Below are 19,903 nucleotides of genomic sequence, written 5' to 3' on the forward strand. Positions count from 1 at the left end.
TTCCGGATAACGTTCGATAATATAAAAGGCTCAACATTTTGATTGTGTCCAAATACTTGTTCACAAAATCTGGATTATCTCCAATTACAGGGGTTATTTTCGTATTATTTTTTTACATCTCATCAAAGACGAAGAAGAATACGGAAGTCTGGGTATTTACGGGGCTGACGACCGTCATAGGCTGGTTTAAGTGATCACTTTACACACGTGTAACATTCACCAATTCTACCCATTATTGACAACCACACTACTCAAATTCTTGGAAGCTTTATGCTATAAAAGCTTTAAGCTATATGAACCAATTTTGAAACATTGTTCTTGAATCACTCGAACTTCACCAGAGACATCAGAGTCTACTTAGTCCATAAATGCAAAAAAAACCTACTATAAAAAATGTTCCTTACTGTGTTTTAAATTTGGACAGCCGATCTATTGTTGAGATGAAAAGAAACTTTTTATTGATTTTTTTTTCAATAAAAAGCTTCTTTTCATCTCACCAATAGATCGGTTGTCCAAATTTAAAACACAGTAAGGGACATTTTTTGTAGTAGGTTTTTTTGCATTTGTGGTCTAAGTAGACTCTGTTTAGTCCAAAAATGCAAAAAAAAACTACAACAAAAAAATGTCCCTTACTTGTTTTAAATTTGGACAGCCGAGATGTCTCTAGTGAAGTTCGAGTGATTCAAGAACAATTTTTCAAAATTGGTTTATATACATAGAGCTTCCAAGAATTTGAGTAGTGTGGTTGTCAATAATGGGTAGAATTGGTGAATGTTACACGTGTGTAAAGTGATCACTTAAATCAGCCTATGACGGTCGTCAGCCCCGTAAATGCCGAGACTTCCATATCCTTCTTCATCTTTGATAAGATGTCAAAAAATAAGATAAAAGGCATCTCACTAAAAATTAACCTTATAGCATTTACCTATTGAGCTGAACTAATGTGTAAAGGCAATTATTAGCCGTAACTCAAGTTGCGGCTGTTTGGCTTAACACGGCTCAAAGCATTCTTATAACTGGCCTCTATTATATACAATCACATATTTTGCTCTATCTCTTTCTTTACAACATTTTGAGTGTGTCCAAATACTTGTTCACAAATCTGGATTCTCTCATGTATGTGATTATAATCCAGGATTCGGACCTCACATACTAATAAAAAGAGTTTCTGCTCAATAAAAAGCTTCTTTTCATCTCACCAATAGATGTCTCTAGTGAAGTTCTAGTGATTCAAGAACGGTGTCTCAAAATTGGTTCGTATTTATAGAAATTCCAAGAATTTAAGTAGTGTGGTTGTCAATGACCATTACACCACGGAGGCAGACAAAATCCTGACACACCAAGGTTATATATTGTTTGAACTCTTGTTATTTTTGTGCACTCTGTGCGAAACCACAATCTCTCCGTGCGAATGAAAAAAAAATTAAATTCAGCAACGTCGAGCGGCTCCCATGTATTTTTTAAATGACAAAAATCTGGTTTTTGAAGACCTTGTGCCTTGTAGGCGTAATGGCGGACCGGTCAAGTGGTATTGGGTATTTTTAAAGCATTAAAAGTAAGAGTTACGCGTTGGCCGCGTCAGTAACACCTGTCTATCGCACACAACCCATATGCGTTCTATAATGCCCCAAAATCAATTATCGTAAAGACTTATTTTTTAACCCTTCCCACTATGACCATTTTTTTCACAAAATTGATCAGCTACTCAGATCAAAAAAATGCGACGTTTTTCTACAATTAAAATAAATATTTTGGTTCCCTAATTTTAAGACACTCTGTCTGGCAATTCGTATGACCATGTCAATTAAGATTAACTGTATTTATCCGAAATATTTTTTGGTAGAATATACTTGGGTGATAGAGAAATCAGTGATTGAAGTTATACTATATATTATACTAGAATCATACGGGCCAGAATGTCTGGCCTACAGAGTGGTAAGAGTTAATAAATATGAAGGTTCAATGTACGTAGATTTCGGAATCATTTTTCCCTCTCTTTGATCTGTTTTTTAAACTAATTAACAAACCATCATGCCGCTTCACGCAGGGGTAGGCAGAGAGAATCGAACTCCATATCACTCTGTCTTTACAAACATTCTTCGCCTCTTCCACATTCATGCATCTCCTCATATATACCCGACGATTATTACGACTCCTGACCCTGCCGCTTTCAAGTATTTGACATGCCTGATTGTGCCAAGTTTTCCTCGGTCGTCCTCTGCTTCTTTTTCCTCATAAATTTGTTTAACCGTTCTTTCCTCACTCATACGTTCCACATGGCCAAACCATCTCAACACACCTTTCTTAATTTTATTGATAACGCTTATCTCAACCTTGAATTCTTTCCTTATGTCATCATTCGAACATCTATCAAACATCGTTCTGCCGCACATTCGTCTGAGGGATCGCATTTCGACTGCACTCAGTCTGCTTTCATCCTTTGCCAATTTGCCAGTTCACTAAAAAAGTCAATTCTCTAAATATCCAAAATATTAACTATAACAAATGTGATTTTTATTCGGCAAATTGTTTAACTACCCATTTTGTAATGATTTCATATACTTATGTATAAACGTTGTTTGCATTGCAATGCATACATTGGCATCAATTAACTGATTTGATCGCCAGACCACAATCTCTGTCTTGGATGCAATGAAAATACATAATTAATAATGAATACATACTTTCAAAATCCGCCTGATCCAATTTTATAAGATTTTAAAATAATTACTCTATCGGATGCCAATTGCGGGTTTTATTGTTTAAAATATTTATATACTTAAAAACCCTGCATAAAAATACTTAAAAACAGCGTTGTATTTAAAATTCTGCTATATTCATGGAACTTGCCTTCAGACTCTTATCAGAGAGCGGAGATATGTCAAAAATTAAGATGTTGTCATTATTGGTTTGTGTCTCGTGTTTTTTTTTTAAATACTGAAAAATTTACTAAAAATATGGGAAAATTCTCTATTTCTAAAGATAGACAAATCTTTTATACATTAATGATACCCGGAGAATTTTGCATTTTTTGTAAAATCAACTTACATGGATTTGGCGGATTTTTAAAGTAGGCGACACATATCTGCATTCATTTTTGGGCATATGAATGATTCGCCACTGCATGCAGATCGCAGATGTGCACTACGCGTCATGAATGGCAGTTTACAATTTGCCGGAAACCGATACAAATATTTCACCGTGAATAATGATTACCGTACACGTGGTCAATATACCATGCTAAACTGGCATTCCATACATTGGCTATTCCGATAGACCATGGTTTCCCAAACTATGGGTCTCGACCCACCAGTGGGCCCTCGCCACTGTATACATGAATGGAAAAAAATAGCGAATGATAAATTTGATATTTTATTCAGCTGTTTATCATTCCTAAAAATTAAAATAGACTTACAAGATTGGAATTTTTTGTTAGATGGGTCGGCCCAGTCAACTTTGGGGACCTATAGTTTGAAGGAAGTAGCTGTTTGCTTTTTAAAAAATATTTATTAGTTGCCTTAGAAAATTCTCTATATTAAAATTATCTTAATTGAAAATTGTCTATTATGTACAAGGATTTATAGCATATTTAGTTTGTATGTCTTAAAAATGGTAGTGGATGTGCATAATAAATAAATAAGGTTGATCCCTAAAAATAATTCAAAAGAACAACAATACAATACACACTAGATTCAATATCTTATATCAATCAAGATTTGTCACAGCTCATTTATTTGTCTATTTCTAAATATGACCACTAAATCCGATTGATCTTTATGTCCTATTGCCTCATAAAATTTTGTCAACTGAATCCTTTCTTTTGCACATTCTTTTTCCAATTTAAATCTTTCTTTAGCAACAGCAAACATGCTTTGAAACCGGTCGAGGTTATGATTAAGTTATAAAAAGATATATACAGTAAAACCTCGATATAACAGACTAATTTGGGGAGGGGGTGTCTGTTAAAGGCAGAAGTCCGTTATATAAAAAAAGGTTTGAAATAAACCATTTTTATGTGAATATAGATATAACATCTTAGATATAAATAGACCATACAAAACACAATCATATTTTAATCAAGTTTTTGATGTTCGCTGTTTTTTTATAATCAACTTTAAAATTACGAAAATGCGTGCAGTACAGTTGAACTTCGTTATCTGACGAACAGTCAATAAATGTTATTAGATCGTCGAGATGTGATCTTACCACTGATAACTTCATTTTAGGCAGTACCTACTGTTATTTGTTACTCCGGCTAGGTGCAGTCTACGCACAGGACGCCATTATGTCTTAAATTCTAGTGCTAGACTAATGGCATGATTATCATGTCCGTTAAAAACTGTTCATATGCGGCGACGTTTGAATTGAAGCATGTATAATATTAACAGGACGATTTGATTTTTTCACTTGACATAGTCTTAAATTATGAAATTGTTTACGCCCGTTGATGGTATCTTCGATCAGGACTTAATTGATAGAGGTGACGTTATGCGGTTTATTGAATCAGTCGGTACCAGTTCTGTTCCAACGCGTCCCAGCGCGAATGGGTGACCCTTGCTCGAACTGTCTGCGATTCTAGAAGTGGAAGTCTACTCCCATCAATAGGCCGCGAATTGTAAAGTTGTCATTGTCCCATAAATAAGCCGATCCGAGCACTCGAGATGCGGCGACGTTGCTTCGAAAGTAGTATCACGCAAAATGCGCGTGGTAGCCGAATTAAATATTGAAATTGGACTCGTAGGCTTGTGATTCAGTGGCCGACAGACGCTGGCTTCCCGTGGCATGATGAATCGTTCGAATTAGCGTGATGAAATGCTGAATCGAATATTAGGTGATAGTTACATCGAGAAATCGTTTCAAAGCCCACTTGCATTGATATTTTTATTTTTGTTTACACTGTGGGCTTATCGCTATGAATCAAAAGATCATTCCCATGATGTTATGATATTTTCATTTGGTCTGGGTGTTTGTGATGTATTTTTCACATTTACCTACACTATCCTACCTGCAGACGAGCCTCTAATAGAGGCTTTGCGGGTTATTCCTTTAAAAAAACGAATGCTCGCATCGTAACGTGTTACGTTACGACGAAATGGCTTCGGTCAGTCCCCACTATAAGCTCACCTGTTGATGAGAACATGTGTAGTTCTGGAACTAGTAGTGTTTACATAAATTAACTCAAAAGTTGTCTTATTTAAGTGGTTTTTTTAAATATTTAAATCATGTTATTCTTATTTTATATTATTTTTTGACATCTCATCAAAGATGAAGAAGAATATGGAAGTCTGGGCATTTACGAGGCTGACGACCATCATAGGCTGGTTTAAGTCACAGTTTAATCACTTTCTACCCATTATTGACAAACACACTACTCAAATTATTGGAAGTTCTTTATATATGAACCAATTTTGAAACATTCTTGAATCACTAGAACTTCACTTGAATACTTATTCACAAAATCTGGATTATCTCCAATTACAGGAGTTATTTTCATATTATTTTTTGACATCTCATCAAAGATGAAGAAGAATATGGTCTGGGCATTTACGGGGCCGACGATCTTATTTTAATTTAATTTCAATCTTTTCATATGATATATTTAAATATACGGTACTCGGTGGTAAAAATGTGGTTTTTTAGATATTCGCATTATAAATTTAAACATTTCGCAAAATTATGAAACGGGTGATGCTTTTTTTCGTGTCTCTATTTGAAGATGTCAGCCGATAGCGAAAGGATCAAACAGCGAAATAGGTGGACAGTGGTGAAAACGATCTGCTGAGCAGAAAATAAACTGGGCGGAAAGATGAAGAAATATGGTGTTAATTTGTGTCGCCTACTTTCAAAATCCGCCAGATTCAATTTTATAAGATTTCAAAATAAAAACATCGGAATGCCAATTGTGAGTTTTATTGTTTAAAACATTTATATATTTGAAAACCCTGCTAAAAATACTTAAAAACAGTGTTGTGTTTTTAAATTCCCCTATATTCATGAAACTTGCCTTCTGTCCCATATCGGCCAATCAGAGAGCGGTGAAAGGTCAAAAATTAAGATGACGTTATTATCGGTTTGTGTTTCGTGCTTTTTTTTTAAATACTGAAAAAAATGGGAAATTTCTCTATTTCATAATATTTTATCTAAAGATAGACAAATCTTTTAAACGTAAACGTTACCCGTTGTATTTTGTTTTTTTTTTGGAAAATCGACTTTCATGGATCTGGCGGATTTTGAAAGTAGGCGACACATTTCAGGAGTGATTGAAAACAAGATTTGCAAAAAAATTGATATCTCGAATAGAGATGTTTATTTCGAAAATTATCACTTTAGTAAAAAAAAAAATATCAGAAATGTTTTCCCGATTTTCTGCTTCATTTATTGCAATGTTTACGCTAAATTATATGAAAATGTTGTACACGAAGCTTCCGTTTGCGTCAACTCGGATGTGAAATGCGTCAAAACATGTACTTAACTATTTTCGACCTAAGAGATTCAGATTGAGTTCAAGGAATTCGTACACACGAGCTGTGTATAAATGACACAAGCCAGTACAGTACGATTATGAGACCCCGAGTGCCCTACCCATTACGGCTGTCCAAACTCAAAACACAGTAAAGGACATTTTTTTGTAGTACTTTTTTTTGCATTTTTGGACTAAGTTGATTGTACCTAGCCCAAAAATGCAAAAAAAAACGTACAACAAAAAAAGTCCCTTACTGTGTTTTAAGTTTGGACAGCCGATTAGTTCAATTCGGCAAAACGGCGTTTACTCTGCTTTCATTCTTCTTTTGCCTATTCTATGTTTTGTATAATCATGTAAAAAACGTTTAATATAATCATGTAAACAATGTTTAATATGATCATGTAAATAATGTTTAATATAATCATGTTAACAATGTTTAAAATAATCATGTAAACAATGTTTAAAATTTGAATATCGTTCAATATTTAAAAATTGGTTTATCTTCGAAAGTCCAAATTTAATTTTACTTTTACAATTAGTGTCCAGTTTTAGTCGCTTCATGTGCGAGTTTGCGGCAGAATCTGTGGTTGATTGAATGCGGGAAATTGAAGGTGGGAAAGATTGAAATTATATTTCGAATATTTAAAGAATTCACTTTGTGAATCATTGTAATATATTTTGGAGAAATAAAATGACTTTGTTTTTTGACCCACTCACATTTTTATTAAAACAAACCCCGAAGAGGGCAACAGGTTGTTGCCGAAACTAGTTGGTTGTTAATAATAATGTGAGTGGATCAAAAAACAAAGTCTTTTTATTTCTCAAAATAATATATCAATATGATCCACAAAATTAGTGCTTTCAATATTCAAAACATTTAAATTTATCCATTGTAACATGGAGAAGAAATGCTGAGAAAGTACAGACAATATATTAAATAAATATATTAGATAATAATGTATTAAATAAATCTAAACTTTTCTGTTACTGAATTTAGTGCACCATTCACTGTCCTTTTACTTCTTCTTTCTGTGCCACTTCTAACGAAGATCGGCGATCATCATGGCTATCTTCACTTTTGATGCTCGGAAGAGAGATTTGGTGCTTCTGCCAAACCATTGTTTTTCAGCCATGATGTCCTTCGGCGTCCTTGAGTTCTTCGCCCTTCAATCTTTCCTTGTATGATTAGGTGGAGAAGACGATATTTTTCATTTCTCATGAGGTGTTCGAAGTACATCAGCTTTCTCTGCTTGATTGTTGCAGATGTCTCCTTTCTACATCATTATCAATATCTCCATCCCTAGAAAAGATACTTGGTTAATTAGTATCTCCCGTTACCTCTCGGTCTGCCCAGTTTTCATGCCTTTCTCTGCTCCGGTGTCCGATGGTCTCGTCTCGGCTGTAGGAAGATTTATCTGGTCTCGATCGCACCCGCAGACCGATCCGGTTTGACTCTCTCCCGTGGAAAGTAGCACGCGGCGATACTTGGTCGGTCCAATGCGGCTTCATGCATCCAATTACCGGCGACTTTTGATTCACTTTTTCGTTCTTTCGAATTTAGGCCAACTCGATTTTTGTAATTCGGATCGGTGCGCAAGTACGGTGAGCCCGTACATGTGCGCTAATTAGTACACTAGACTTGTTCAATTATACCATTTTGCCAGTTTACATATCGCTCACTCCTTTCAACAACGTCATATTATATATCAAAAATCGTCAATTTTCAGTTGTGCATCATTTCGGAATGCCCAGAAAATTTACTATATCCCAGCAAAAGCGGCATATTTAAACTTAATATTTACCCGCTACAGGGCAGAACGTGTTGTTTTTGCATTTTGAAGAAAAGGTATATTTAATTATTTTTTAAAAAATACTAAATATTTTTCAAATGGGGAAAAAAACCTTAAATGGCTTGATATTTATTTTTAATACATTGTATTATATTTTTAAACTTTAAAAACGATCTCTCGAAAAATCTAGTTTTTTGATAAATGACGTTGTTGAAAGGAGTGAGCGATATGTGAGGTAAAAAACAAAAAAATACATATTATAAAATCTGTTACAGCAAAAATTTGATACCTATTTTTAATAATGGGCCACTAAGGCTCACAGAAATAGTATGAAGTTGAAGTATTTTTGTAAATAATAAAAACAACAATAAAAAAAACCTATCAGCGAAAGCTCAACTGTCTGTACACTCTACCGCAATTTGATACCTATTTCTAATAATGAGCCGCTTAGGCTCACAGAAATAGTATGAAAGTGAAATATTTGTGAAAATAATAAAAACACAAATATTTCTCTTAAAAAAAAAACAACGCTGTATGTTGAAGAATCATGGAGTTGGCAAAAGAAGGATGGAAGCATAGACTGAAAGCATTTGAAATGCGAGAATCATTTGCCGCAAAATGATGTATGATAGATGTTCGAATGTTAATATAGGAAAGAATGCAAGGCTGAGATAAGCATTATCAAACAAATTAAGAAGGGTTTGTCGAGATGGTTTGGGTATGTGAATCGAATGCGTGAAGAAAGAACAGTAAAAAATATGAGGCGAATGTAGTTGGAAATAGAAGCATAGGAAGACCGTTGAAAACTTGGCATGATCAAGTATTTTAAACGAAAGAGGTTAGGTCAGGAGTCGACAATCGAATAGTCGGCGGGGATGTTCATACATCCTCATGGAGATGTATGAATATGGCAGAGGGGAAGAATGTTTGCAAAGATAGAGTAGTGTGGCGTTTCTGCTTACCCCTGCGGGGAAGCGGCATGATAGTTAGTTAATTAAATTTCCCAACATGACTAGGCGTATGATGTAATAATGGCAACGGAGAACCGTTAATATTAATTTATCGATTATTAAATTTATCTCCATTATTTTCAGCGTGAAGCCGTGTATTTTTTTTAAACATAAAATCATACGCCTAAGTAACTTCACTGCTAACTTAGAATCAATGAAATGTATAAACTCATGCCTCTAGCGAGATAGCGAGTGTTTTTGCCTAGAATTTTCACTCATGAATTACATGAAATTATAGTAACTTTAAACATAAAGAGTAAATCCACTCACGAGTAGGCATAGGCTGTAAAACTTAAAAAGTTGAAGCCTGAGTAGGGTCATGATAAGCGGTTTTGCATAAGCCGTTGCTAGATTTCATAGTCACTTGGACGTTAGGTAATTTAAAAAAATTCTTACACGGATTTATAGAGGTTTTTTTTTATTATTTATTTTTATTTCTAACGGCTCTAATTTATATCCTTTGCGGGCATACTTTATGGCCGACGGTCAAGTTGTCTGGCGCCTTACGAGCCGGGCACATTATCCTCATCGATACGGTCTCCTAATTAGCGAAGTGTGAATGTCTCAGCGCGGCGAAACCGTTTAATGGTCTATTGATTAATTGCTTAATACATCGGGCGTAAGGATTGAATGTTATACATACATACAATGTACCGGAGGTGGAAGGTCGATGTTCGAGCATTCCGATGGTCATTTCGTGGGAAAATACATACTGTGGAGTTTATAACTCTTCAAATCATATATACCGCACTATATACTATTTATATATTATTCTTCCTTGCTCTATCCCAACTTATCGTCTTTGTAGACTGTTGGTGTCAGCTCTCCCCGTCCTCAGGTTGTAGGTCCTTCTGTCATATCGTAGTCGTACAGGAGAAAGTGACCAACTAACAAAACGTAAAATGTTCAGGAGGGCCATTTAAGTCACTTTTGCTTGGCAAGAAAATAAACATCAATGCAGTTAGTCATTTTTAACATGTCAATATATTATACTTCCAAGTTTAAAATCCTTGGGATTTTTTCCAGGATAATATTAAGCTACAGTATCTACTCAATGAATTAGGGCCACCCATTATTTTTTTGAATACTCTGAAATCTTTTGGATTATTATATTTATTTTACATAAATACTTTAAGTTTTCTATTGACATCTAATATCATGTATATTACCTTCAATAATATGTAAAATATACCTGAATTATTTAAGCCTTTACAAAATTTCAAACCCTTTTTCTGAGAAAGGTCCCTAATTAGCACAGGTAGACAGATAGTTGAAAGTTCAAAAAATAGTCCTATCTCATTTATTAGTGAGGTTTCTTGAGTTCTGGTTGTTGTTTTGTTCAGAGAGGTTATATAGTTATTGTGTCTTGTGAAAAAAACTTAATTTTTAATTTTAGTTCATAAAGTATAATTTTTTTTTTGTAAACACAAGTGTTTCTTTTGAAAAGGACAAAATGGGAAAAAGTAAAGACATTTCTGAGGAAAAAAAATCTAGTGTTATAGTGCTACTGAAATTAGGAATACTATCTAATAGAGAAATTTCAAAAAAATAAAACGTTTCTCGTCAAACAGTGGACAGAATTTCAAAATCAATAAAAAATCAGTCACCCGCCATCAGCAATCGGCGAAAGAACTGTCGTAGGATTAGAAAAACAACACCGAGGACTGATCGAAAAATCGTTCAAAGTGCCTTAGAAAATCGTAGTGCATCAGCAAAAACATTGAAAATAAAATTGGAAGAAGAGGGTATAAATATATCGGTATCAACACTGAGGCGACGTCTTTACGAAGTAAATCTGAAATGCAGGCGCCCTGTAAAAGTACCAAAATTGACACCACGAATGAAAGCGGATAGATTAAAATGGGCCAGGCTACATCAAAATTACTCGGTAGATGATTGGAAAAAGGTATTTATTTAAATTGAATTTTCAACATATCATTTTAGTAAATAAACTTATATATTTGAATTAAACTTAAATTTTCATTATTTTTCAGGTCATCTTTAGTGATGAGTGCCGTTTAGAAACCGTGACAGAGAGCCGTCGATTCGTCAGGAGAACACCAATGGAACGTTACAATGAGGCCTGTGTGGTAAAAGTTATCAAACACCCCCCTGCAACAATGATATGGTCATGTATTATTAACAATTTACCTGGGCCGTTGTTTTTCGTGGAAGGAACAATGAACCAAAATTCCTATAAGCAGGTCCTCAAACGAATTTTATTGCCCTTCTACCATACACTCGACCCAACAAAAGGTCCATACACCTTCATGCAGGATGGGACACCTTGCCACCGGGCTAAATCAATAATAAATTTTTTGTCTAACAAAAATCTGCCTTTGCTCCCCTGGCCTGGAAATTCTCCGGACCTTAATCCTATAGAAAACACATGGAGCATGTTAAAAAATAAGGTATACTCATTTCCAAATTCGACAGTAGACTGTCTAAAAAAAAATATTCAAAAAATTTGGTCAGAAGACGAAGAAATAAAAAACACGATAAAACAGTGCATTTTAAGTATGCCAAAAAGAATTGAGGCAGTTATTTCTGCCAAAGGTGGAAATACTAAATACTAACTATATTTATATGAAAATATATGCATAATTTAAGCGTAATAAAGTGTTCATGTGTAAATAAAATTCAATGTTGTTTTATTCAAGGTTTTCTCTGAGTTATTCCTGTTTGAATTGAGAAATCGCGCGAAATTCTGCGTGGCCCTAATTCATTGAGTAGATACTGTAGTAAGATATCAAATAGTCAATGATCACGTTTTTGTAAGAAATGCACTTGGTCACTTTCTACTGTATAACTACGATATACAAAGTCACCTAGATCATAATCGCCTGGTATCTTACACCCAAAGAATATTACTTTATCCGCACCCAATATGGTGCATAGGGCACTGCCATCATATAAACGCAGTGTTATCTTGATGGTTATCATATTAAGGCAAGGTATCACTCCCGCGTTCCAGCGACCCGTCCAGGGTAATATGAAATAAATATTAGAGTGTAAGTTCACTTATATTTATTTTCACCCTCCACCTGGGAATCGAACCAGGGACCTCCAGCACGGTAGTTAAACAAGCTAAACATTACACCACGGAGGCGGACAATCTAGGACAGGGTTTCCCAACCGTATGTGTACCATGCCCCACTTCAGCGATTCAAAAATCTGCGCACCCCTCCCTATCAAATTTTTAACTACCAAAAAAATCTTCATCTTAAAAATGCACGTACACATTTCATTTTTATAAATAAATAATATGTGCATATTACATTGCTATTGGAAAAAAAATAAGTGCGATCCTTGGGTTTGATGCGCAGAGTTTTTATGTGGGTTACTAATTTGACTAACTTGAAAATTTACTTACTTGAAAATGCGTTTTTCGACAACAATGCAACAAATATTAATGACTTGCGCATTGCCCCCCAAGACATTCAAATAGCCCCCGGTGGGGGCGCGCGCCCCACGTTGGGAAACACTGATCTAGGGTGAAATATTTTATATCGGTAGTGTAAAGGCGAAGGGGTATATTTGTATCAGACCAAATTTTACAGGAGAGAAAAAAAATCTTGTGAAATGAAATAACTCATTTGTTTTATGTATTTTTATATGTACATATCTTAAGAAAACTAAGTGAGTAATGCAATTACAGCTTTATTATTTTGCCGGATTATGGAATACGCTTTTTTATACATTTTGTGGAACAAACTTAGAAAATGAAAAATTTGACAGATATACCCCTTTGCCTTTACACTACCGATATATATTTTGTTGTTTTATGTTTTGTTCCGGAATCCGGCATACATGTTCCGAGTTAAGTGAGCCGTTTATTTATACCGAATTTTTTGTCCGTTAAATAGCGGTACGTTATATCGAGATTTTTCTGTGCTTGCAAATAAAAATAAATACATGCTGTTAAATTCGTGAAAACTGACTGTTAAGTTAACCTTTAAATTTACGAGTATCTAGCTTCTATAGCGCAACATTCTCTTCCCTTCGCACAGCCCTTGAAGAAATAATCTAATCCGGCATTTACAGCCCTTCGTAAATTTTCGTTTTTGCATATTAAATCTGGAAGAGGGTTGCTTTTGTTTTCCCTAAGGGAATATTACTAAAATATCGAAGGGTTGTTTTATGTAGAATCTCGTACATATCTTTTCTACGCACGCAATAACCATTCAAAGGTCTATTATACCATTACACGGAAAAAAAAACATTACACGGAATTTGAACTAATCCGCTTCAATCACGCTGCTTCCCCGAAGGGGTAGTCAGAGGGATTAGAAAGCCACACCGTTCTGTCTTTGCTAGCAATCTTCACCATGTCCACATTCATGCATCTCCTCATACATACTCGCCGATTATTTCTACTACTGACCTGACTACTTTCAAGCATTTAAAACACGTGATAATGCCAAATTTTCCTGTCTTCCTCTGCTCCGATTCCCAATAATAATAATAATTTGGATAATTTATCTTTTACATTTTATAATTTTGATCCTATTTACAACTACATTCGTCTCATAAATTTATTTTACTGCTCTTTCTTCACTCATTCGTTTTACATGTCCATACCATCTCAACACACCTTTCTTCATTTTGTCGATAATGCTTATCTCAGCCTTGCATTCTTCCTTATGATATATCACCATTCGAACATCTATCATACAGTCTGTTCACAGTTATCTTACCTCTGTTTTTTTCCCATTATTTATTTGGCAATATAAATAACAATAAAAAAAACTAGAGGCAAAATAACTGTGAACAGACTAAACACCATTTTGCCGCATATGTTATTAAAACATTGTTTTTAAAATATATATATATATATATATATATATATATATGTATCTATATACATATATATATATATATATATATATATATATATATATATATATATATATATATATATATATATATATATATATATGTATCTATATACATATATATATATATATATATATATATATATATATATATATATATATATATATATACATACATATATATATATATATATATATATGTATATATATATATATATATATATATATATATATAAATATACATATTTATTTACTATAGCAAGCAAGTCAGTTATCATTTAGTATCATTTTCACGTTCAACATAGGCTATTGTACCGTAAAATTTGCCCTTGAATTGCGAAATTATAGAGTAGTTATATATTTCTGTTACACATGCCAAACATACCTACATAATTATTTAATCTATTTATGTGTATAACATATATGTAGTTTAGGCCAGTACGTAGTAGGGACAAGGAAATAGCGAATTACTAGGTGTATCATTATGGTGATTGCGGTAGTTCGGTGTGTGAAGCTATTTTCATAGCTAACTGTACCTGCGATATGGGGATAACGTGCTCGCTAGAGATTGGCCTGAATTTCTTTGTAGTTTCTATTGATTTGGAGTATTTTCAATGGATCACTCTCATGATGTGTTATTATTGGCTAATAAATTAATATGAAAAATCACAAGACAGGTAACATTCTTATTCAAATCTGTAGAGAAGTAAGGGAGATATGAAGGTTTAAATTGTAGATATTTTAATTCAACGAAAAACTAAAAAATATTTAATTTTTATATTTATCCCATCCAGTTTCTAATGTCTTATCTCATTCGACGTCGATTTCTTCCTCGTTAGGTCCCATCTGGAAAGTCATTTGAATTAAATTTAGTAAGTTAATTTTATAGAACCGATTTTTTTTTTACGAAGATATCCATATTTTGTAAGGATTTTATCGATTTTAGCACATTTTAATTATCCAAAAAACGTTTTACACCAGTTTTGAATCAGCTTTGCATCTTCGGGTATAGTTTCTACCCCGACAATTTGCGAAACAATTGAATGAGAAAAATTACGGTTTTTGTAATAAAAAAACCGATACCGACAAATTATTTTATTTAATAAATTTATATTACATTAAGTTAGGTAATTTTATAGAATCCGTTTTTTATACGAAGATGCGTTTTATATACTTATGTATTATAAAACTTTTGCCGATTTTAAGCACAGTTTAATATAAAAAAAAAACGTTTATACCAGTTTTCGACCGGCTTTAAACCGGGTTCGCATCTACTGCTTCGCCGTACTGGCCCGACACAATTGAATGAGTTCAAGAACAAAAAATAGCGTAATTCGTTCATAAACGGGAACCTCCGCTGTTATTAGACGCGGCTGAGAATTTAAACCTTAACACAATACCTTGCGATGGAAAATGCCTCAGTGCCCTACGATATTTTCATCTTTTGTTCTGTATATTGTGCAATATACGTGATATTGTAAATTTTTCTCATAAAGGCATTTTTATAATTTATTGCAAACCGTTAATTATAACACGGTGTATACAAATTAATTCTCCATTCAAATCCTAATTCCCTACACTTTTATTGCGTTCTTCTTTGTAATATCGTCAGATCAAATATATATATATATATATATAAAATATAAGTATTTTGTATATTTAAAATCGAAATTATATATTTAAATCACTCGTAAACGAGTGGAGGCTTAGTAATGAAAAAAAACTAGTTTATTGTCAATTTAATTGTTAATGAATATGGAAAAATACTTAATATAGTAATAATAAAAACTATATCAATTGTTTTTTGACAATGAAGTATATTATTATATTTCGCAGTAGTTTTTTATTTGTGTTTATTTTTTACGCATTTTATTGCAAATTTTGGTGTATTTTCAATAGAGTTTGAAAAAAAAATAATCTAGTAGAAATAGGCATAGTGATTGATATTGATCAATGGTTTATAATTTCGAGAAAAAATTGATACTTGTATACGCGCGAAATCGCGAATAATTTTTTTGTCCCATGCAACGTTTAAGTGTAGAATTAAATCGGAAAGGGATGCAAAGATCGATTTTAAAACATAATTTATATTTCTTTGATTATCATCGCCTTAGTATTATTTTATCCAGTATTAAGAGTACTGACTGTAAATATTATTTATGTGACAATTGTATTAATGCTAACAGGCTATTGATTCACGTGTCTTGTGTAGTAACTTGTGATTTTTACGATTTAATTACGTATCACTCGCACTCGTAGTACCAAGAGGAAAACAATCGTTTATCGTTATCGCTGAAAATAATAAAATAGATACTCCTAGTATGTATATTATGTTTAAATAACTGACTTCATTCATGATACTCGAGCGATAAAGTCTTTAATTTAGATCTAATGTCAATAGAGACACTGGGCGATAAGATATGTGCATACTCGTTACTTGTTCTCGAGCCAACGAGTCATTTTGAGCGCGGTGTTGTTACCGGTCGTGTAGTACATACTAATGATTCTTCGTCTATTATATTATAATAGCGCACGTAGCGGCGCGTAGCTACCGGCTGTGAATAAACGGACAGTATGATTTATCCCGCGTGAGGAGGCCCACGTGAGAAGGTCCGCGTGAAAGGGCCGGCGTGAGAAGGCCCGCGCGAGAAGGTCCGCGATCCGAGCCGGAAAACATCGTGAAATGTGTTGAAACAGTGCGTCAATATGATGAAAATCAAATCCCTGTTCCGCAGAGGCCACCACACCTCCGGGAGCAAGGCCCAGGCGGAAGGGGCGCCGCTCAAAGGCGCGACGTCCATCTCGAGTCTCGACTCCAAGCACCACAAGATAGCGCCGGTCACCAAGGAGAAGTCGGCCAAGGTGTTCGGCTCCAAGGACAAGATACACAAGGGCAGGAGGGACAAGCAGGCCGAGGCGCAGCTCGCGCCGAGCCATGAGACCCTCGACGAGGTGGACAGGGCGTCCGAGGAGATGGAGGGCGAGTTCTCCAGGCCGGAGGTAGCCAGCCTGCGCCGGTCGAGGAACAACAACAAGATCGAGTACAGCTCGGCGGACCAGCTGACGGAGCGCGCGGCCGAGGAGCCGCTGCTGTTCAAGGGCAAGCTGAGCAGCTCGTGCCGGCTGGAGAGGCCCTCGGAGAGCCTGCTGCCCCCGGACGATACGGACAAACCCGAGTGCAACAGTCTGCCCCCTTTGATTCTGAACATTCCCATCGTCCAGGAATACAACGGAACTGCCGAGGTAGCTATTATTTTATTTACATAATCTTCATCTTCTTCTTCTTGTAACCCTTATCTGCACCCAATGGTGCATAAGGAATTGCATAATATTGACGCAGTGTTATCTTAATCGTTACTTACATGAAGGCAAGGTGATCACTCCTGCGCTTCAACTGTTTAACTACTACTACTACTACTACCATCACGCCCTTTCCCCGCAGGGGTAGGCAGAGAGGATGGAACGCCACACTCTTATGTCCTGACATACTGCAGAGTCAGCATCCTAAATAACTTTTAAAATATGACTGTTAATATTTAAAGTACTAACTTTGTGATTTTCCATTTTATAATTAAAAAACTAACTTTATTATAAAATCAATACTTAAATGTCTTATTGTAAATTAATTATAACATCAACTGGTTTCAAAGCAAACAGCTCCTTTCCTTAAGACTAATTAATACTAATCAATATATATTAAGCAGTTTTGATACATATTAATTAGTAATAGTTGTCCACCTCCGTAGTGTAATGGCTAGCGCATTTAGCTACCATGCTGGAGGCCCTGGGTTGGATTCCCAGGGAGGTCAAAATAAATATTATTGGTTTTTCACTCTTAATATTATCTTTAACTGGTACCTAAAGCACAGGATTGATAACTTTCCTTCATGTAAATAATGATTAAGATAATACTGCGTCAATACAATGCGTCGGGTTGCGGTCCTGTGGTTAGTATCGCGGACTCTGTGTCAGAGTTTCTGAGTTTGAACCCTTCTTCAATAAAAACACAAGTATATAAATATATATATATATATATATATATATATATATATATATATATATATATATATATATATATATATATACATTTTTTTTTAATGCAGTGCCCTATGCACCATTGGGTGCGGATTATGGTTTTATTTTTTTAAGGTCAAGGGATCTTGCATCCCTTATGTCACTGCTACCATATTAGGTCTATTGTGACCTCCCTCTGTATTACAGCTCACCGCCAAGACCTACGTAAGTCATGTAACTCACGACCTGTCTTGGTGGTAGGAGCTTCACCTTCTCGGAGTCCAGTAGAGGTCCTCCAAGGATGTGACTTCGTTTACCAGCCAGTCCGTCACAATTGTAGAGAATGTGGATTGGCGTTTCGTTATCCTCCATACAAAATCTGCATACTGGGGAGTCATGAAGTGAAATTTTTGTCATGTGTTTCCTCAGTCTGCAGTGTCCTATCAAGGTCCTAGTTAGGATCCTTATTCGTTTTTCGCTAAGCTTTAGAGCTTCTGTGGTGAATTTCCACGAGTAACCCGTAATGTGGATTTGGGTTAGAAAAATTACTAATAAAGTTAGATTTTTAGCTAAAATTCATTAAATGCGTTTGACAATGTTTCTAATTTCTTTTGAAGTGACATATTCTTTATGCAAACGTTTTTATTCTAGGTGGGTACGATCACCATTGATACCGACTTTGTTCTGACTCCATCTCCTGGCCCCGATCCCAACTTGGAGGTGGTGAAGAAAGAGCTGGAGGAAGTTGCTAGGGAGAAGGAGGAGCTGCAGAGGAAGGTGCTGGAGCTGGTGCAGCAACAACAGGATATGGCGGATCTACGCAAGGAGCTGGCAGACCTGAAGGTAATATAATAATAATAAAATAATCCGCACCCCAATGGTGCATAGGGCACTGCGTCATATAAACGCAGTGTTATCTTGATCGTTTACAAATAAAGGAAAGGTGATCAGCCCTCAGCTTCAGGTACCAGTCCAGGGTAATATTGAATAAATATTAGTGAAAAAAATCACTTATATTTATTTTGCCCCCCTTGGGAATCGAACCCGGGACCTCCAGAACGGTAGCCGAGCGTACTGACCATTACACTACGGAGGCGGACTAAAAAACCATCACCATTTATTTTATAACCATTGGATATAAGTCTCGATCCCAAACGCTTTAGCTACATAGTGCAGATAAATTTAACTTTACTTCAGGGATTTTATTTGTAAATTACTTACTGTACTGGGTGTAGAAATGAGTTGTTGATCAGCATCATCAGGAAGTTATTGTTGTAGCATCATATGAAGTTACCAAAAAAGTAATGGGTGTTTATTTATTCATCGGCCGAAAGTAAAATTGAATTTATCTACACTATGTAGCATGTATGAACAAATTTACAATTAGATCTATGTCTTGTAATGTGTATGATAAGATGTATGGATGCGAAGGAAGCTAGGTGTGGTCAGGACAGAAGATTGTGGCATTCCATCATCTCTGCCTACCCTTGCATGACTATGATATGTATGATAAGATGTTTGGATGTGAAGGAAGCTCGGAGATAAAGACAGAGGAGTGTGGCGTTCCATCTAGTCTCCCCTCCAGAAAAACGGAGTGATAGTAGCAGAGTAGTAGTAATGTAGATAGTAGGTTTGCAATGCCACTCCTGATCGTGCCATGAATAACTCTTCCAGTTTTTGTTTTGAATAGTTTTTTGAGACTTGTTGATGCACAACCATTTTCAAGGTTTTTTTGTTACAATATATGGTATTTCGTTCTGTTAAAATCTGGTTTCTTGGACTGCGGAATCC

General features: G+C 35.1%; 1 protein-coding gene across 10 annotated transcripts in view; it reads left to right on the plus strand.

The window, feature by feature from the left end:
* Positions 1-19,903, plus strand: part of LOC148309635 (cytospin-A-like) — a 148,102-nt gene that overhangs the window by 89,218 nt on the left and 38,981 nt on the right. For 7 of the 10 annotated variants that reach the window (XM_088259620.1, XM_088259628.1, XM_088259618.1 and 4 more), the window contains exons 5-6: positions 16,834-17,341; positions 18,764-18,955. In XM_088259620.1, the coding sequence (XP_088115746.1) occupies positions 16,834-17,341; positions 18,764-18,955 (700 nt within the window). Of the gene's footprint in view, positions 1-16,627; positions 17,342-18,763; positions 18,956-19,903 lie in introns of all 10 variants that reach the window. The other 3 variants (XM_088259625.1, XM_088259622.1, XM_088259624.1) reach the window with 1 other exon arrangement.

Source organism: Brachycentrus maculatus, unplaced genomic scaffold (assembly GCF_059751285.1).
Source record: "Brachycentrus maculatus isolate JH-2025_06_01 unplaced genomic scaffold, ASM5975128v1 h1tg000119l, whole genome shotgun sequence".
NCBI classification, from domain to species: Eukaryota; Metazoa; Arthropoda; class Insecta; order Trichoptera; family Brachycentridae; genus Brachycentrus; species Brachycentrus maculatus.